Genomic DNA, 17,627 nt, shown 5'->3' with positions numbered 1-17,627 from the left:
CTGAAAACCCACAGGAGTCTGCAGACAGCCTCGTGTTTCAACTGCAGCCGGAGGAAGGAGACTTTGTGCATCAGCAGGAAAACATCTGATTTAAATCTTCTTGTCAGGGAAGGGGAATGAGGCCTCACCTACTGCCCCAGGGCAGGGGGACAGAATTGCTAGCTTCCCTTGCCCAGGGCACACATCGTGCCTGTGTGTTTTGTGTCGGGGTGGCGCCAGGTGAGGTTTCCTTTGCCTGGGGAGTGGGATGGATCTGGCCAAACAGGAGACGTGGCCCCGCATGTGACGCCAGCATCGTGCTGGAGTTCAGCAGCATCATTGCAGCTGGCAGATCTTGAGTCGATTAGTTAAAACTATGGCTTTACAAAGTTTATGTTATTAATCAGCTCTGTACTATGATGATAGTATCTATGGAAATGCAACCGAGACTTACCCAAGGTGCCATCAGGGTGGCCATTCGAGCACCCAGTGCTGTGCTGGGCGATTCCACCTGGAAAGGGCTTTGGCTGCTCTGAAAAGCCCTGGTGTTCAGGTGATGCACACACCAAAAAGACTCAGGGATCAGTATGAAAGAATATTTTTGGCTCCTGGTTCTAAACTACAGAAAATTCAGCATTGTCATCTTTGTACCATTAGAGCTTCATTCACCAAAAGCAAGAGGGGAGGAACAAACCCACAGAACAACCACCAATCTTTGAAAGAAATCAAAACACACTATTGTTAAAAAATATTTTTATAAATATAATCCTCTATTCATTGCACAAAACAAAAGGAATCACAAAATTTACTCATGGAAAAATACGATTTTACAGCTCGATTTATAAAAGTGAGAAAAAGTGAATTCCAGTGTTAAGTTTTCTGTAAAACAGTAATATCACACCATTGAATTACAGGAATGTAATGAAGAAATTATTTGCCATTAAAAAAATATATAAACTTGTTATCAATAATCACTTATGGGAAACAGACAATAAGTAGTTACTCCATGGACTTGCTTCTGCAAAGAAAGGTTAATACTCAAGCTCTCAAGAAGGTGCACACCTCCTATTAATAGCTTTTACAAAATAAAAATAGCACTGCTTCCCTGGCCTACAGCCCAGTGGATTTCTACCATTCTTCTCCAACAGATTTGTTAATAATTTCACCCTTCTTCCCATCCGCAGTCTCTCCCTGTACCCGTCACAATTTTTATACGTTACAAAATATTTATTTCTCATTTGGCAAATGCTAAGTATTAAAGAGTTTCAAAGGAATGTCTGAGGAAAAAAAATAAATATACTGTGCTAGAAAAACACAAACAACTCAGTCAGCTATGTTCACTGAGGAAAACATGGACGTTTTAACTGGGTTTTCATAAAATCCAGGACAAATTTGGGGGTGATCTATTAGAGATTTCCCAAAGGAACCCTATTTTTTGCTGTAAAGAACAGCTGCTCTCTGAAGAAAAAAGAAAAAGCTTATTTAAGAGTGCAAATAACCCCCTTTTTTTTGTTTGTTTTGTTTTAAAAAGTGTTTATTTCAAAAGGTGCTGGACCATTATTAAAAATAGTGTGCAGAAACACAAAAATACCAATGCCACAGTTATCTGTAAGGTAGGAACAAACTGTCACATGTAAGAATAAGCTTATTCTCACGTAGGTCAGTTTTTCCTTAAAACTTGTTCCCTCACCCCAAACACCCAAGAACCAGATTGAGGTTTACATGGCTACTTTTGTTTAAAGAAGAAAAATGCTGTTTAAATTTATGGACATACCAGACCTAAAACATCTTCCTCTGCACAGCTGTTTCAGCCACTGTGGTATATTTCGGAGCCAGTGTCTGCTAGCACTCGTCTACAAGAAGAGTTATTCCAGAAGAGTTATTGCAGTTAACTCCTCAGGCGCGTGCTCTTATTCCAGACCCCACTTATCCAGCAAGTCCTGCTCCAAGGAGCCTGCAGTGCTCGCCTTTATCTTGCTTTTCCATGCCACCTTCTTCCCCTGTGATTTATTTTCACCCTTGGGTGTTTGTGCTGGTAGTTAAGCCTGCCTGCAACTGAGAAACAGGCAGCAGTGAACTTATTCATGAGCACACACGTAAAAATGGATAACCAGCCGTCCCCCTCTGCCAGACCAGACCAGTTCAGGCACTCATTTCTCTTCTCCATGTGAGCTTTTGTGGCAGCCACACCACCACAAGCCCCATCCTTTCCCATGCAGTGACCCTGGGAGGAGCACAGGCTGGATGGACCTGTCCACCTTGCTTCACGTGCTGCCAGGCCACAGCAGCTGTTTGCACCTTCATTTGCATCCTCACCACTAGGATTCAGATCCCCTGAGCAGGGGATTTGAGGCCAATGTTCAGCTGTCTAAAACAAAGTCCCCATCCTAACCCATCCTGCAGACTTGCAGGTCTGTGAAGGGTCACCAGGCCCAGCTCCTGAGGACCCTACTTAACCTCAGGGGCCTGGAAGTGTGGCCAGGCCTGGCACCACCTCAGCCCACACAGCTCACGGCTGCTCCTTGGGGTCAGGGCGCCATCTCGTGTCAGCACCTCAGTCCCTGAGTCACCCCCAAGCCATCCAGCAGCTCCTTCTCTGTGGAAGCAGGTCCAGCATTCCCAGGAGGAAGGCAAAGATCCCTTTGGAAATAGCCTCTGCTCCTATGCAGCATCCTCACTGCTGGGAGCCAGGACCACAGCCACGCTCCAGTTTCCTTCTGGGGCCACTCCATATGAGCAGGTTTGTCGCCAAGCCTCCATCTGGATAATCAGCCCACGTTCTCCCATCTTGATTTCCTTTCTACAAGCTGCACTCTGGCATGCTGCGGCAACTTACCCATTAGAGAAGGTCACGGAGTACTTGGAGATATCATGAAAGCAGAGACAGCCTTTGTTTGTGGTAGGGAAAGTAAAAATTAGGATGGAAAGAGCAGGGTCTCTAGGTAGAACTGGATGTCTCCAACCCTGTGAGCAGCTGCACTGTACATTTCTATAATCACTTAACCTTGTCCTGTCTACACAGAGATGCAGCATGTTAGTTCTGTGTGCCCAAAATAGATGTTCGGAGAAAATTCCCTCTCCTTGTAAGTCAGTGTCCTTGAGCTGAAACCCCAACACCACCATCCCTAAACACCCTAACTACCTTAATGTGTGCTGTCAAGAGGGACACATGGGTAGTTTTTAAAGCTGCCTCCCACAGAAATTGTATAAGCCTCTGAATGGCAACGTGAGCTTCAGTTCTGTGGACAGAGAAAAAATGTTTCAGAGAATGAAACAAAAACAGAGGACAGTTAAAGAAAAGACCATTCCTGTGCTGGTTAAACACAAACAACTACCCTGAACAACAAGCTTTTCCCTCAGTAATTATTGCACTGCAGGCAAATAACAGCTTTGGGAACTGCCATGTTCCTCAGCCTGCCCCCATTATTCTAACAGCCTAAGAAGCAGTGTGGTTTCCTTCTCCATCCCCCACGATACCAGCTATCCACTTAAGGAAAGCAGCAAATTACTGTGTGTAGGCTCAAACCCTGCTGCTTGGCAATTGGTGAAGACCCAGGACTACAGCGAGCTCACAAATCGGTGTCAGCATTTAGGGGCCACAAGTCACAGAAGCTCCAAGAGAGCCCAGCCAAGGCCAGTGGCTGGCTGACACCACGATGGGCTGCACGGACAAGACTGCAGACCCACGTGCACATGAGACTCATTTTGCTGAGGCCAGGACTGTCCCAGGCAGAGCTGGGCAGAGGATGGAGATGTCATTACTGTCTTCGAACCTGAGAATCAAAAACCAACAACAAAAAAAGAATTGGCAGGTACTTAATATAACGAGTCTCCCGTTGTGCCTGCGAGGTAGTTCAACGTTAATAAAGTCCTGAGAGGGGAAACTGAGGCACTTCAAGGTGAGGTAACGTGTCCAAAGTCACAGTCTGAGTCTGGCAGAGCCAGCAATGCTGCCTGGACTCCTGCTTAGCTCTGCACACTGAGCTGAGCTCAAATGTCAAAGGCACCACAGGCCACCGATTTCCCAGAAGGTTAGAGGAGCCCGTCAGATATGAAGCTGCTGCTGGCAACAGGAAAACATGGACGTTGCGTAGGAAAATCCAGGCAGATGAGGGAGGAGGGACATGGAGGACATCATCCAAGCAGAGCTTCATAATCCACATACCACACCAGCTGGCCAGAGCTGGGGCTGACACCCGAGATAGGCCACTTCCTTGGCTGCCGGCCCACCCTGCTGATCTGGGTGGTGATATCGTGCTTGCCCTTCCCCATAACCAGCACGAACACCTGCCTGGCTTTGTTGATGAGGGACAGGCTGAAGCTCATCCTTTGGTGAGGTTTGACAGGGCTTTCTGTCAGCACCACGGCCCGAGTCCCTTCCAGGCCATTTTCAGAGTCGGGGAAGAGCGAGGCGGTGTGGCCGTCAGTGCCCAGCCCCAGCAGCACCAGGTCAAAGCTGGAATTGGCCACCAGGGCCGCGATCTCCTTGGCATAAAGCTCCGTGCCTCCATCCTCTTCCACACAGAGCCGCTGGTTCAGGTGCACGGGCATGGGGTGGACGTTGAAGTAAGGCACCCTGATGCTCTGCAGGAGGTGGCTGTGCACGCTGAAGAAGTTGGACTCCGGGTCAGTGAGCGGGACGCAGCGCTCATCCACCAGCCAGATGTGGGTGTGCCTCCAAGGGAAGGCGTAATGGTGCCTTGCCAGCCGCTGGAATAGGGCCACGGGGCTTGAGCCACCAGACAAAGCCAGGTGGAACTGCCCAGAGCCTGCCACAGCCCTGTTTGCTGCCTTCTCAACATCAGAAGCCAGCTGGGAAATCAGGTCCTCAGACCACATTGACACCAAGGGGCTTTGCCGAAATTTGGACTGGATTGTCTTGAAATCACTTGGCATCGACCTGTCGGGGTGCAGCAGTTCCACCGGCTCTGCCGCCGTGAATGCCAGCTCCCCGCTCACCATTTCAAAGTCCAAGAGGTTCTGGTTCTCCACCCCACCAGGGTAGAGGCGCGGGGGCTGGCGAGAAATGCTGTTCAGCAGCGGTGTCCAGAAGGCCCAGGAGGCCAGCAAGTTCTCGGTGGTGATGAAGAAGTCCTTCCTGCCATGGTATATGTTGGAAATAAGGACAGAATACGCATCTCTCTCCTTCACAGGGCTGTACACGTAGTAATCAGACAACGGTTGTCCAAAAACATGCAGCTCTGGCTGACCTACAACTTCTCTCCAACTGCTTTTTGGCATGACAGGCCTGAAAAGGTTCCTGCTCACAAGCACTGCAGGGGTGTTGAGTGCGCCATGTCCGATGTAGAAGATGATCTGCTTGGCTTTACACTGGCTGTGCCCTGCGTCCCGCAGCGTCTCGCTCTGCGTGCAGTAGGCCCGGTTCTTGAAGAGAACACGGACGTAACCTACCCGTTCATCCAGGGCTTTCCCAGAAGTGAGGAGGAAAGGGACCCCTTCCCAACGCAGGCTGTCACTCTGAACGAGCACACCTGAAACGACAAAGTGATCTTGGCCACCAAATTCAGCCTGGAGCCTGAACAGCAAGCAGATTTGAGGGGAGCTGTCACCTAGCCATCACTCTCCTTCTTTAGAAATCTTGGCATTCGCTGTGTCTCTTGCTCCACATTTTGCTCTTTCATGGCAGCACAGGACTAACTGCTCTTTAGCTACCCTGCTGTGCTTCCTCCCAGGTATCCTACTTGCTTAACCGCCTTTCATCTCGCAAGAAACCAGTTTCTAAGCATGAATATCATTCAGACAAAACCTTTGATGTTCAGAAAACACAGCAGGGCCAGAGATTGCCTTGTCATCTATCAATCCCAGAGAACTCCCCATGCTTTATCCTCCAGATACAGAGAGCAACTCAACTTTATGAAAAGGTGAAGGAGTTTACAGGCCACTCCTGAAAATAGTGCATAGAATAATGGGGCTTAACTCTTATGCAATGCTTTCCATCTGTAGGATCACTAATTACCAGGCATGACACCAGCATTATTTTGTAACAGCTCCCAGCCACCGTGCTGATGGATGCCTGGAGACAACCCTGTGCCAGCAGCGAGGTCCAGCATCACGGAGTGAGGACTCCCATCTCCTGCTCTCCTTGGCTGTAGACTACTCCCCCTCACCAGGGCCCAGACCCAAAATCTCACCTGCGAAGGTTGGTGTCGTGCTGACGTACTCCTGTCCCTTCTTCAGTTCCTCCTGCACGTGGCTGGCGTACGCCTGATACTGACCCAACACAGCACTGTGCTTCTCCAGGCCCCGCAAGGACCGGAGGGCCTGCAGCTTGCACTGCAAGACTTCTTCGGTCCTACTCAGGTTGGCCGGGAGCTCCATGGTCAGGAACATCAGGGCCTCGGTGAGGTGGTTCTGCAGCACATCCCGGATGACTCCGTACTGCTCATAGAAGCTGGTGCGGCCTGCAGACCAAGAGGAGGGAAGAGACTGATAAAGTGATGTGGTGTCCTTGCTGCCCTGCCCTCTGCTTGTGTCATGTGTGTGCCGAGGAGAAGACCAAATTGGTTTGCACTGCTCTTCTCTTCTCTTGGCCCAACAGTTACTGTGAAGCTATCAAGCCTCTCCCCTCCCTCCAGAAGGAGGGGAGAGAAAACTTTCCCCCCAGTTTTCTGTCACTGGGAGGCTCTGGCTGGGCCATGCCCTTGAAAGACAAAATTTTGTGCACAAAGCCCTGCTGCTCTGCCTGCCTGACTTCTCACGCAGGGGTGTGTGTGTGTGGGAGGTGGACAATCCACTTATTAAGAAAGTGACTCAGAGATGCCTTTCCGTAGTCCAGCAGCAGCAGGCTGCACACTGCAGACTACATCACGGCCGTAGTCTTCCCCGATTGATTGATACATTTATCTCCTTTGCTCTAATCCAAACTCACATTCATTAGTGTAATCAATGCTGCAGACTTGCTGGGAGCCAGGCTGCAGCTGAAGCCACACAGGGGAAGGAAGATGTCAAATAAAAAATGACAAAGTTGTTCGGAAAGGGGAGGGCATAGGGAGCAGCTGGGACCACGCACAAACGGCACCGTTCCCCCCAGACCTCTCTGCAGTGTCTCCCTCTCCCAAAATCAGGTCCAGGCTGCCAAACCAAGGGTTACACAAAGCTTGGTAAAACTGCATTAATTGAGTTTGTGGTGGCTGGAGGCGGGAGTGGGAGGGAGGGAGAAGAGGAGGGTAAGGGAGTGGAGAAGCAGCCCTGATGTTGCAGAACTGAGGGCGCCTGACATCCCAAGAACTGCTGCGGGTGGCAGTCCAGCCCAAGTGCTTTATGCTGAGCACTGCAGAGCGGATGCTGCAGCATTGCAGGGAGAGATTGCAGCCGTGCCCTTCAGCAGGAGACCCATGCTAGCAACTCTGGGCTTGGATTTTTCTCTCTGCAAGGCTCTTAGTGCTGAGAGGAAGGGAATGAAAGTGGCCAATACACACACAAGGGAAGTGTAAGACAGTCCCTCTCCATTTTCAGGGAGCAGCATACCATCCACCTGCACTTTTTTGTTTCCACACCAGCTCAAGGACCACTTTCTTGTAATTTGTAAGCCTGCCAGTTCTCCCTCTCACCTATTCACCCCAGTTCTCTATGCTTGCCTCACCAACCTTTGGCATCCACAATCTCCTTCAGGACAATCTCCACTCTTTCCACATGATGTCGGTTCCAGATGGGATCCAAAAACTCCTGGTTCTGGTCTCGAAAAGGCAGGATATGGGCTACCGCCTGTGAAGGGAAAGATCAAAAGATCCAACAAAAACTCACCATATTCCCACAGTACCTTCTCCTCACTTCCCCATCCAGCACTGGGATGTGGCCAGTGAGTGGCCACACTGGAGTGCTAGCAGGCATGCCACGTAGCAGAGAGCAGAGTGGGTGAAAGAAGAAAAAAAATCTGCAGGAGCCCGTTATGATACACAGTGGAGTCTCCACTGACTATACGTTAAAGGCCTTGCTGAAGCACTTTGAGGTTTCACATGAAAAAGGCTGAAATGCAAACTACAAGGCTCTCAGTTTATAACCCTCAAAAGACACAGGTCTGAGTCAGACCATCCTGGGATTAACGCGCAGCTCTGAAGTACTTAAACAGATCAGATCAGATGCTTACACTTCTAAAGCCATCTGTTTTCAGGGAGGGAAAAAAGACAAGGAAGAAATCCTCCCCCCCCTTGGCAGAGATGCTCTCCTTACAGCTGGACGTGCACCTTTCTGAGTAAAACCTGGCCACGGTGCCACGGCTGGAACAGGCTGCTCTCAAAATGTGGCATTACGTTCCCCTAAGGCAAGGATGGCACGTCCTTGAATGCACTCCCTCTGGGACAATGCAGCTGCTGCATGTCCCGAGCTGCCCCTGCAGCAGCCAGGCCCCACACCCTGCCTGCAGTGCAGGACAGGAGGAATCCTTCTCCCCAGCATCCCACAAATCTCACTTCTCATCAGCTCTGTATCGTATCACATTGAAAACCGCTTCCAGAAGCCACTGCTAGCAGAAAGGCCTGCGTGTGATGAGAGGGGAGAACGGTGAGAGGGAAAGGGCATTGCTTACTCAGCGAAATCAGAGCCCTGACCTTGGCGAGAAGACCAGATCAATCTGCACCTCTCCCTCGTGCACGCACACCACTCGTCCCTACACTCTGGCTTCCCTCAAGAGAGGAGAACCTTGTCAGCAGCTGCACATCTCCCCTGCTCTGCAAGATGTACAGCAGCAGAGCACAGGGCATGAACAGCACGAGGCCCTGTAAGCAAACGGAGGCTTGGGACACAACCAGGAGCACTGCCTGAATTTGGGAACACCCCCATCAGATGCAGGGCTGACACCCAGTGCTCTCCCAGCCACCGAGTCCCTCAGCCTGGCAGGAGGCTGAGCACTGCGAGCTGCTTACCTGCTTGCCCAAGTAGTGGTCCACCCGGTACATCTCCTCTTCCCTGAAGAAGCTCGTCAGCTCTGCAGCCAGCTGCTGGGCCGACTCCAGGTCGTGGCCAAAAGGTTTCTCCAGCACCACACGCAGCCAGGCGCCCGGAGGGGGTCTGCAGCTGCTGTTGATGTGCCGGGCAATCTCCGTGTAGGCAAACGGAGGTACCGAGAAGTAGAAGATTCTTCCAGCCTCCTTCAGGCCCTCCTGGCGAAGCAGCACCTCAATCTCCCTGTTGAGCACAGTGTAGTTCTCGGCAGTCTTCAGCTGGTGGTACTGGCTCAGCTTCAAGAATTGGTCCTTCAGCACAGCACATCTGTCCGGAGCCTCATCCGGGGGACAGGCCAGCTTCTTCAGCACGTCAAACATCAGCTTCTGCCCCGGTTCCAGAGCTGTCAGCGCAGCCCCGTGGAAAGTGAAGCTGTGGCCACTGCTCACTTGGTCCATGTAGAGCTGGAAGAGGCCCTGCCACAAATACTTCTTGGCCAAATCACCCGTGGCTCCCAGCAAGACCACGGAGATGTGGCCCTGGGACATCTCGGCTGGCGATGGCAAGGCTCCCATGAAAAACATGGTACACAGCACTCTTCTCAGCATCTTGGGAGAGATGAGGCTCACCCAGTAACGCTACAGAGGGCAGGATTAAGAAAGAAAATCTGTCAATCCATGTTATAACGCTGCAAAACACAGCGCAAGGTGCCTGCTCTCCCATGGCTCAAAACTGAGATTTCTGCCTGGATCCTCCACCCAACCACGATCCCTCTCCCCTCCATGATTTGAATCATGGTAGGCACGAGAGCTCTGGAGAAGACTGCAGCTGCCTTGTGCAAACTAGGAACTGGAAGACAGCTCGTGCTAAGGTCTTTCAGTAGCACAGGAATTGCTCCCAGGGCTGAGTTAATGAGGGGATGTCAATGTCTTTAGATTGTGAAACCGAAATCCATTTTAATGCAAATTTCAGAGCTGGCTACAATCGAACACGTGCTGGCAAATTCAGGCTGCTGCTTTCAGCAACCTCCCGTTTGGGACTTTGCTCAAGTGGTATTATGCTGTCTTGGCACTGCTTCATGTCAATATTGTCACAGCAGCTCAGAGACAAGCACGACCACTGGCAGTTTCAGCTCGCAGGCTCTTCTTCAATGCACTGTGCTCTAATGACTGGTGCACACCACCCCTCACATGAACACAGCTGAATTAGGTTCTAACAAGCTACCGGGAGACAAAACGGCCTGATAAAACAACACAGGGGAAGGAGAAGTTTAGTCCTTAAAATCAAGTCTAGATGTGAGCCAGTCGAGATGCTGTCTCACGATGGTTTTGTATGCGGCCAGGAGACAACGTGGGGCTTGTGCTCTGCCGAGGAGAGCATGTGGGCACCCGCTCCCTGCTGCAGCCAGCACCAGCTGGTCTCCCTGGCCAAAAAGACCCTCTCCTTGTTCTTATTTAGCCTTGTTTCTCTAATCTGAAGAGTAATAACACACCTGGTTCTTATATCTAGAAACAGGGCAAAGATTGTAGATCACAAAAAATAATCCAGAATCTCCTGAACGGAGAAAGGGTGCTGTCCAAGCTCTACTTCTCCCACTGGAAAGCTCCCAAAAAGTCACTAGTCCATCATCAACACTGAATCTAAACCAGTTAAAGGATGAAGATAACTTAAACCAAGGAAATCCTGAACATTTATCCCTACCTGCAGCTTGAACCAGTCATAACAACTCTTACGTTTCTCTCCCCAGCACTCACCTGAGTAACACAGGAGCTTTACAAAGGCTGCAGAGGCAAAAGTAGCTGCAAACTTGTCTTCTTCACAGCCCTGTGGGTTCAGATCTCTCTTCTCCTGTGACTGAGTGCACTGCAGAGTCACTGATCAATGGTCAGGTGAGCCAGATTTTGCAACCAAGATAAGGCAGGTTGTTCCCTTACCGTAAATGAGAAAAAAGACCAAATTACAGCAGAGAAAATACGACTGCCTGTGCCAGCAACATCCCGGCTGTCGGCCTATCCGTGCTGCCTGTGCTAAAAGTTCTGGTTACTGTTTGTGAGCAGGCAAAAGGTGGGAGCTTTGTGGCAACTCCTGACTCCTCTGTCATGCACCCCAGCGCAGCTCCATGCTGGAGTTTGGCCACCAAGACCCTGATGCATGTCCCTGGCAGCAGCCCCGACCCCAGTCCCCAGCTTCCCAAGCCTACAGCCTCGACCCGGTGAGCAGGGGGTAGGTTTAATGAGCCCCTGTAGGGCAGCAGGATGGCACTCACATGCTGCTGCTCTCAAAGGTCGGTTTGCACTGGTGCTCCCTGCTTTTTCCTGCACGGGGATAGGGATGAGGCCACAACAGCCGAGCACACCTGCAGCTCACCCTGTGCTGCTGACGGGTGAGAGGGCCCTGGGTGATCCCACAGGGCACATCACCCTCTCGTGAGAGTCCAGGATCCACTCCTTCCTCTGCAAAGCTCCACATTGTAGCTTGTCAATCTAATGCTCATCTCTGCCCAGCCCTGCCTCCTCGCTTTATTTAACCTCCGTGCACCCACCTACCAAACAGTGCTGGCGATTGCACACGAGCAGAAGCAGGGCTCCCTGCACTAGAAATAATCATCATCTCAAGCACAGGTTTGGTTTTCTTTCCCCTACTATGGCATTATGGTGCAGATGACCAAGTTTCTCAGTGCAATAAGGTAATATTTACACTTGCTTAAGCAACCTTTGCTCCAGGAACCCAGGTTGGGCACGCTGCCTGCTGGGCATGGGGTCTGCAGGTGCCGAGATGCTGCAGAGACCCCGGCCGAGAGCAGGAGCCTCCCAAGGCAGGGCAGGATTTGGGCAGGCCGTTCTTTTCCACCTAGCCAAGGAAACGAGTGAATTAGCCAAGCGGCTCGCTGGCAAATCCAGCTACAGTCACACGCATTTCCAAGCCAACTCAAAACTGGTTTCACAACGCTCCCAGTTGCAAAACAGAGCGCCCAGGAGAAGCGCAGCAAACCCAGGGCTGTTTGTTTGCTGCCCTCGTAGCCCCTAATCGCCAGGATTCCTATTAAAAAGGATTATTCTTTACAGGTTTCCCAACCACAGAGAACTCCATCAGCTTTCAGGGAGGAGACCCCTGGGCCCTGTCCCTATAAGACACAGGGGGAGCATCACCCAGGGCATCGCCTGTAGCTGGCCAGGAGCAACTTTCAGCCCCCGATGCACAAAAAAAGAGGAAAATCTCTCTTTTTTTGGTACCACTGCGTCCCCCCTTATAAAAAAATAACCCAATGAAGAGATGCACGGCCAGACCTGGGGACCTCCTCAGCACCTTACTGGTGACCCCAGCAGTGGCAGCGGTGCTGGGGGCTTTACTGGGGTGCTCCCCCCTTGGGGTACGGACACCCTGAGCCCCCCAGCGACCCTACAACCCCACTGCCAGCCCCAGGCTCGCCTCCCGCTGCCACCCCCGTGCTTTTTGGGGCACCCCACATCCACAACCCCGGCTCTGGGTGGGTGACACAGGGGGGAAGAGGGACACCGGGGGGGGGTCTGAGCCAGGCTTGCAGCCCCCCCCTAACCAATAGAGGGCTCCCTCCGGTCCCGGAGGGTGGATCCAACCCGGTCCCAACACCGAGCCCCCCCTGGTGCCCGGGGAAGCCCAGCAAAAGCCGCCTGTTGCTGCACCCCCCCCCCCTCCGGGGCCGCCCCCCACTCACCTCCCGCCCCCCCCCGGGCAGCGAACGGGGCGCGGCGGCGGCGGCAAAACGGCTGCGGGCGGGCCCGGCACAGCCCCCAGCGCCCCGCCTCGGAGCCGCCCCCCGGAGCTTGTGGTTGGCGGCCGCTCCCTCCGCGTTGTATCGCGAGGGAGGGAGGGAAATGGTGGCGCCGAGGAGGGTTGGGGTGCTGGGAGGGTTTGGGGGCCTGGAGAGGATTTGGGGGTGCAAGGCGATCCTTGGAGAGGTTCCTGATGCACTCTGAGACCAGGAGCTTCAGGAACCAAAGGAAAACTTCTCTGTTTTCTCCAGTTGTGCTGGCTGGTCTAGTTATACGTATACATACCTACATGTATCCGGATTTCATAGAATAGAATCCTAGAATCATTAGGGTTGGAAAAGACCTCCAAGATGATCTGGTCCAACCATAACCCTGCTACCACTGTCACCATGTCCCCAAGCACCACGTCCAACCTTTCCTTGAACACCCCCAGGTTTGGTGACTCCACCACCCCCCTGGGCAACCTGTCCCAACGCCTGACTGCTCTTTCTGAGAATAAATGTCTCCTGTTTTCCAACTTGAACCTCCCCTGGCACAACTTGAGGACCCTCTAGTCTTATCATGGGTTATCTGTGAGAAGAGGCTGACCCTGAGCTCCCCACACCTCAGGCAGTTGCAGAGAGCAATGAGGTCTCCCCTGAGCCCCCTCCAGACCAAACCCCCCCAGTTCCCTCAGCCGCCCCTCACAGGACTTGTGTCCCAGGCCCTTCTCCAGCTTCGTGGCCCTTCTCTGGACACACTCCAGGGCCTCGATGTCCTGGTAGTGAGGGGCCCAAAGCTGAACCCAGCACTCGAGGTGCAGCCCCACCAGATCAGAGTACAGGGGGGCGATCACCTCCCGGCTCCTGCTGGCTGCACTATTCCTGACACAACCAGGATGCCATCGGCCTTCTTGGCCACCTGGACACACTGCCTGGCATATGTTTACCTACAGACTACATTGCTTTGTGTCCTGAAACGCTCGTGACTGCAGTGTCCCACCTTCTGACCACAAGTGCACCCACACCTCCAGTCCCGTGTTTTCTGAACAAACAAAGGCTGTCGTGGACCTCCTGGGGCATATTGCAGCTCAGCGTGGCAGTGCTATTGGACACATCGGGTTTTGGGAAGGAGGAGAGGAGCAAAACTCTGTAAACTTGATGATCTTGGAGGTATTTTCCAACCCTAATGATTCGATGGTTAATGATTCTGTGTATATGCCCCAACCGATGGGGCACACAGCAGAGAGCTCTTATAAACTGTCCTGGTGCAATGCAAAGCTTTCATGGGAGCTCAGCTCTTGTCTTCAGATTCACACGGGTGAACAACATCGTAGGGATCATTTCCCTAGCTGGATCCACTTAAGCATGTAAATTTTCCTGTTGCCTTTTTCACTCAAAGGTCTCAAATTATTTTATGGAAGTAGACACCCTTTACCACAACTAATTTACAGGTGGGGAAACAGAGTCACGTTGGCAGGACTGAGAACAGATCTTTAATATGTTGCTGCTCAGGCCAACAATCTGGCAGTTGTGTTACATATAAGACAAACCTTGCTTTCTATTTGTGATACAACTCTGAATTATGTTTACATTATAACTTCTTGGTGCTATAGCCTTCTTTATCATCGTGTTCTGGAGGTTTGTCCATCCATGCGTGCCCAATCGCATGAAGACCCTTTATAGTATTGCAAAGGTGTCAGAGTGACAGAGTTAGCACCTAGGTTTGTCTGCAAGATGCAGGTCCAAATTGTGGATGAGGGAGACAGCAGCCTGCCCTGCTTCACGTTGTGTATTTATGATTCCCACCACGTCACTGATGCAGCTTTGCACTGGGTAGAGCCTGAAGGCGTCTAGCAGTGGCCCTATTTCTGAAAGCCAGCAGAGGGTGGATCACAGGCATAACTCAAGTGATGAAATTTCACAAATTAAACTTGGTGAGGGGGTAAATAACTCATCCGAAAGAGCCAGCTAGACAAAATAATCCAGCTCCAGAGATCTCCCCTTACCACTCTGTGCAATGTTACTACACGAAGCATTTAGCAAGAAGCTTAGGGGAATCAGTGCTACATCCCATAGCTGTGTGTTTAACCCATCGAGGGCCTGATGACAAAGCTTGCTTAGCTTGCAGAAGCTAATTTGAGCCTGGGTATAGCAGACGGTGGGAAGAGGCAAATGGGAGTCCCCTTTCCAGTCTGCTTTCTGCCCTGGAAGAATAAAGAGGGGTGGCTACGTACTCTGGCAGAAATGATTGAAGTGCAAATCTCCCTGCTGCATATTTCTGGCACACTGAATGAGATGAACAGCTGAGGCCTTGGTCACTTGAGCCTGTTATTATTACAGATAGAGCTGGAAGCTGGGAGTAGTGACAGTTGTTTAACATCCTCTGTTGAGAGACCCTGTCTCTAACTAGTTACACAATGCCAAAGTTTAAGTATTGAAGCTGAAATTTTATGTTGGGGGTCTGCTATATACAGTCCATTGGTTATACAGTCCTTTTTTTTTTTTTTTTTTTTTTTTTTTTTAGTCTGAAAAAAAAGCAGTGCAGCTATTTCTGAGCTGGAGGGCAAGATAAAATAGGTTTTTTGACCACGTTAAAAATACCTCAGCTGTTTCATTAAGGAGCTCTAACATCTCATAATTTGGGGCAAGGAAGATTTTATCAGGATGATGGTTTGGTTCAGAATGTACTTTTGTCAGAAAAAGTGTGCTTTTGTCAGTGCCTTTTCAGATGTGCTCAGCTGCATGCTCCTTGAAGGGAAGTAGGTCCTGTGTGACAGCTGAGACATGTGATGCCAATAAAGAAATAAAAGGTTGTTAGCAAGGGATGGAGTATTAAGGAGCCGGATGTTGTACAAGCAAATAAAAGTTCTGTAGGGAAGGAGGTGTTGTGGAGGAGGAAGCATTAAGCTGAAAGGAGTGTTTTATTCAGTTGAGAAGGTCAAACCCATGCACTGTAGGTAAAGGCTGTGTTTTGGTATAGCATTTGAAAGTGGCTTTTTATTTAGGAGTGGGGAAAATAATTTAAAATGAGAGTTCAATATACTGGGACTTTGTCTTTTGGCCAGTTTCAAGATGCAGAGAAGAAAACCTGGTTTAGCACGGTGTGGGTGCTGCTGTGTAGAGCTAAGGCATCCTTCAGCACAACAAGCTTGTGGTGCTGTCATCTGGAAATAGACTTGAAATTTGCCCCATTGATTAACTTCTGCAAAAATGCCTACTGCTGGTGACCTACTGACATGGCTATAAATGATTGAGTAATTTCTGGAGATGCTTTATCCTCCATCAGTTCCTCTTCCCACAGCAGGAGCCCTGCTTGGTCATGCTGCTGCAGAGCCTGGTGCAGCCTTGTCCCCCTTAGGGCTGGGGGTGCTGAGCTTCAGGAAAGCTCAGAAGTTCTGGACCATCGAGCTCCTATGATTTTGAGAAAGGCAGTTAATGGCTGCTGTGAAGCAATAAAGAGCAGCTGTGTAGCAGCTGGGGTTCTTATTAGAAAATAAAATCAAACTGGCTTCTGGAAAACCAGATTTAAGGTAAAAATCATAACAGCAGTTCCCTAACTGGTGTGGGAAAGAGTAAGAGAAAAGAGGTTTGTTACGGCTACAGGGGCAGGTCAGCGACTTCCCTGCTTCATGAGTCCTGGAGCTGCACTTGCTCTTGGAGCTGGCATGGGATTAAACGTGCTGACTTAAAGCCTTGGATGTCCCTGAGAAAGAGAAATCCCCAAATTCTGCTTTAAGAAGAAGTTTGGATGGAAATGTTTGATATTAATCAAAGCTGCGCTCAGAGGCTGGAGGGCTGCTCTAGCGCTGCTCCCAGGAGCCCTGTTGCAGCGAGGGCAGGTGATGTTCCCAAAGACCTCGCTGCTCTGTGTCCTGCCTGGAGAGCTTGGCTCCTAAAGAGCTTATAATCAAATAAAGCTGAGACACTCCAAGGTGAAAGAGCATTAGAGTAATACTGCCTCCTAACAGCTCCTGTTTCTATTGCTTGTCTGCTTTCCTTTTTTAACTGTGGCTTTTAAGCCGTAGAAATCATGCCCAGTGCATGGCTCACAGGTGTGCTGCTCGAGTGGGGCAGAGAAGTGCCTTAACACTGCTGGCTTGCTGCGAGGCTTGAGTAAATGGCATTACTAGCTAATGCAATTACCTCGCTGCCGCTGTCCCCGAGCAGTCGTGGGGATAAAATACGATTTAATGCCCCTCTGTAAGCCTCTGTCACGGAGACTGGGCGAGTCCCCCAGCAGCGATGCTGCACTGCTGCAGCGAAGATGCGGTCTGCATCCCTCAGCAGCCAGGGTGCAACTGCAACGGGAGTGCTCCGCAGCAGCCGTGGCAAGGGGAAAGGAGTCAGGGGTGGGGATGGGGAGAGCTCATCCCCACCAAATGCTCTAAGTGAGTTGGAAGCGAGCTGATCGATCAATCAAGCTGTGCCTACTTGCTGCCTTTTGTTCTGACAAAGTGATGCTCTCATCACCTTGGCCATCAGATGAAAAAGTGCTGGCAGCTTCCCCAGGGATCCCTGCGCTGGGACGAGCTGCCTTCAGTCCCATGCTTGGTCTTGAGCTAAATGAGGAGGGAAATTGAGATCTGAATTTGTAGCCTAAACATGTTTGTTGGTGTGGGGTTTTTTTTTGTTTGTTTGTTTTTTGTTTTTTTTTCATTGTAACGTAGGCGAGTATTAACTTCCTCTTGTGCATGAGGGCAGAGGAAGTGAGGCAGTTTCACTTAGAGCTCTCAGTAGCAGACAACTTCCTCTGTGGCTCCCGAGGATGTGTTTGTGCTTTAACTAAAGGACTGCCTTTTAATCTGCTGTCCGAGCCAAAAAAAATATCTTACAGTAACTACGGATTCTCATTCTTGCAGGCATCAAAGGTGAAAATGGACTAAAGTCTGTCTGCTAAAATGAACAAAGGAAGTTTAGTGATGAAATGATTCCCTCCTGTCTGTGCTAGGTGGTAAGAGTAAGCATCTTTCCTTGTGATTCAGAGCCCCAGTGGTTTGGGGTCTGTATCCTAATG

At 50.6% G+C, this 17,627-nt stretch overlaps 1 protein-coding gene across 1 annotated transcript; it reads right to left on the bottom strand.

The window, feature by feature from the left end:
- Nucleotides 1-748: 748 nt before the first annotated feature.
- H6PD (hexose-6-phosphate dehydrogenase/glucose 1-dehydrogenase) lies at nt 749-10,792 on the bottom strand. Its single transcript, XM_082777256.1, has 5 exons — nt 10,635-10,792; nt 8,862-9,518; nt 7,587-7,704; nt 6,132-6,401; nt 749-5,471 (listed from the first exon to the last, which is right to left on the bottom strand). The coding sequence occupies exons 2-5, from the start codon at nt 9,486-9,488 to the stop codon at nt 4,114-4,116; spliced, it is 2,373 nt and encodes a 790-aa protein (XP_082633382.1). The 5' UTR covers nt 9,489-9,518; nt 10,635-10,792; the 3' UTR covers nt 749-4,113.
- Nucleotides 10,793-17,627: the final 6,835 nt, after the last annotated feature.

This window comes from Aythya marila (genome assembly GCF_965140915.1).
Source record: "Aythya marila genome assembly, chromosome: 21".
In the NCBI taxonomy this organism is placed as follows: domain Eukaryota; kingdom Metazoa; phylum Chordata; class Aves; order Anseriformes; family Anatidae; genus Aythya; species Aythya marila.
This window is presented reverse-complemented; position numbering and strand designations above follow the sequence as displayed.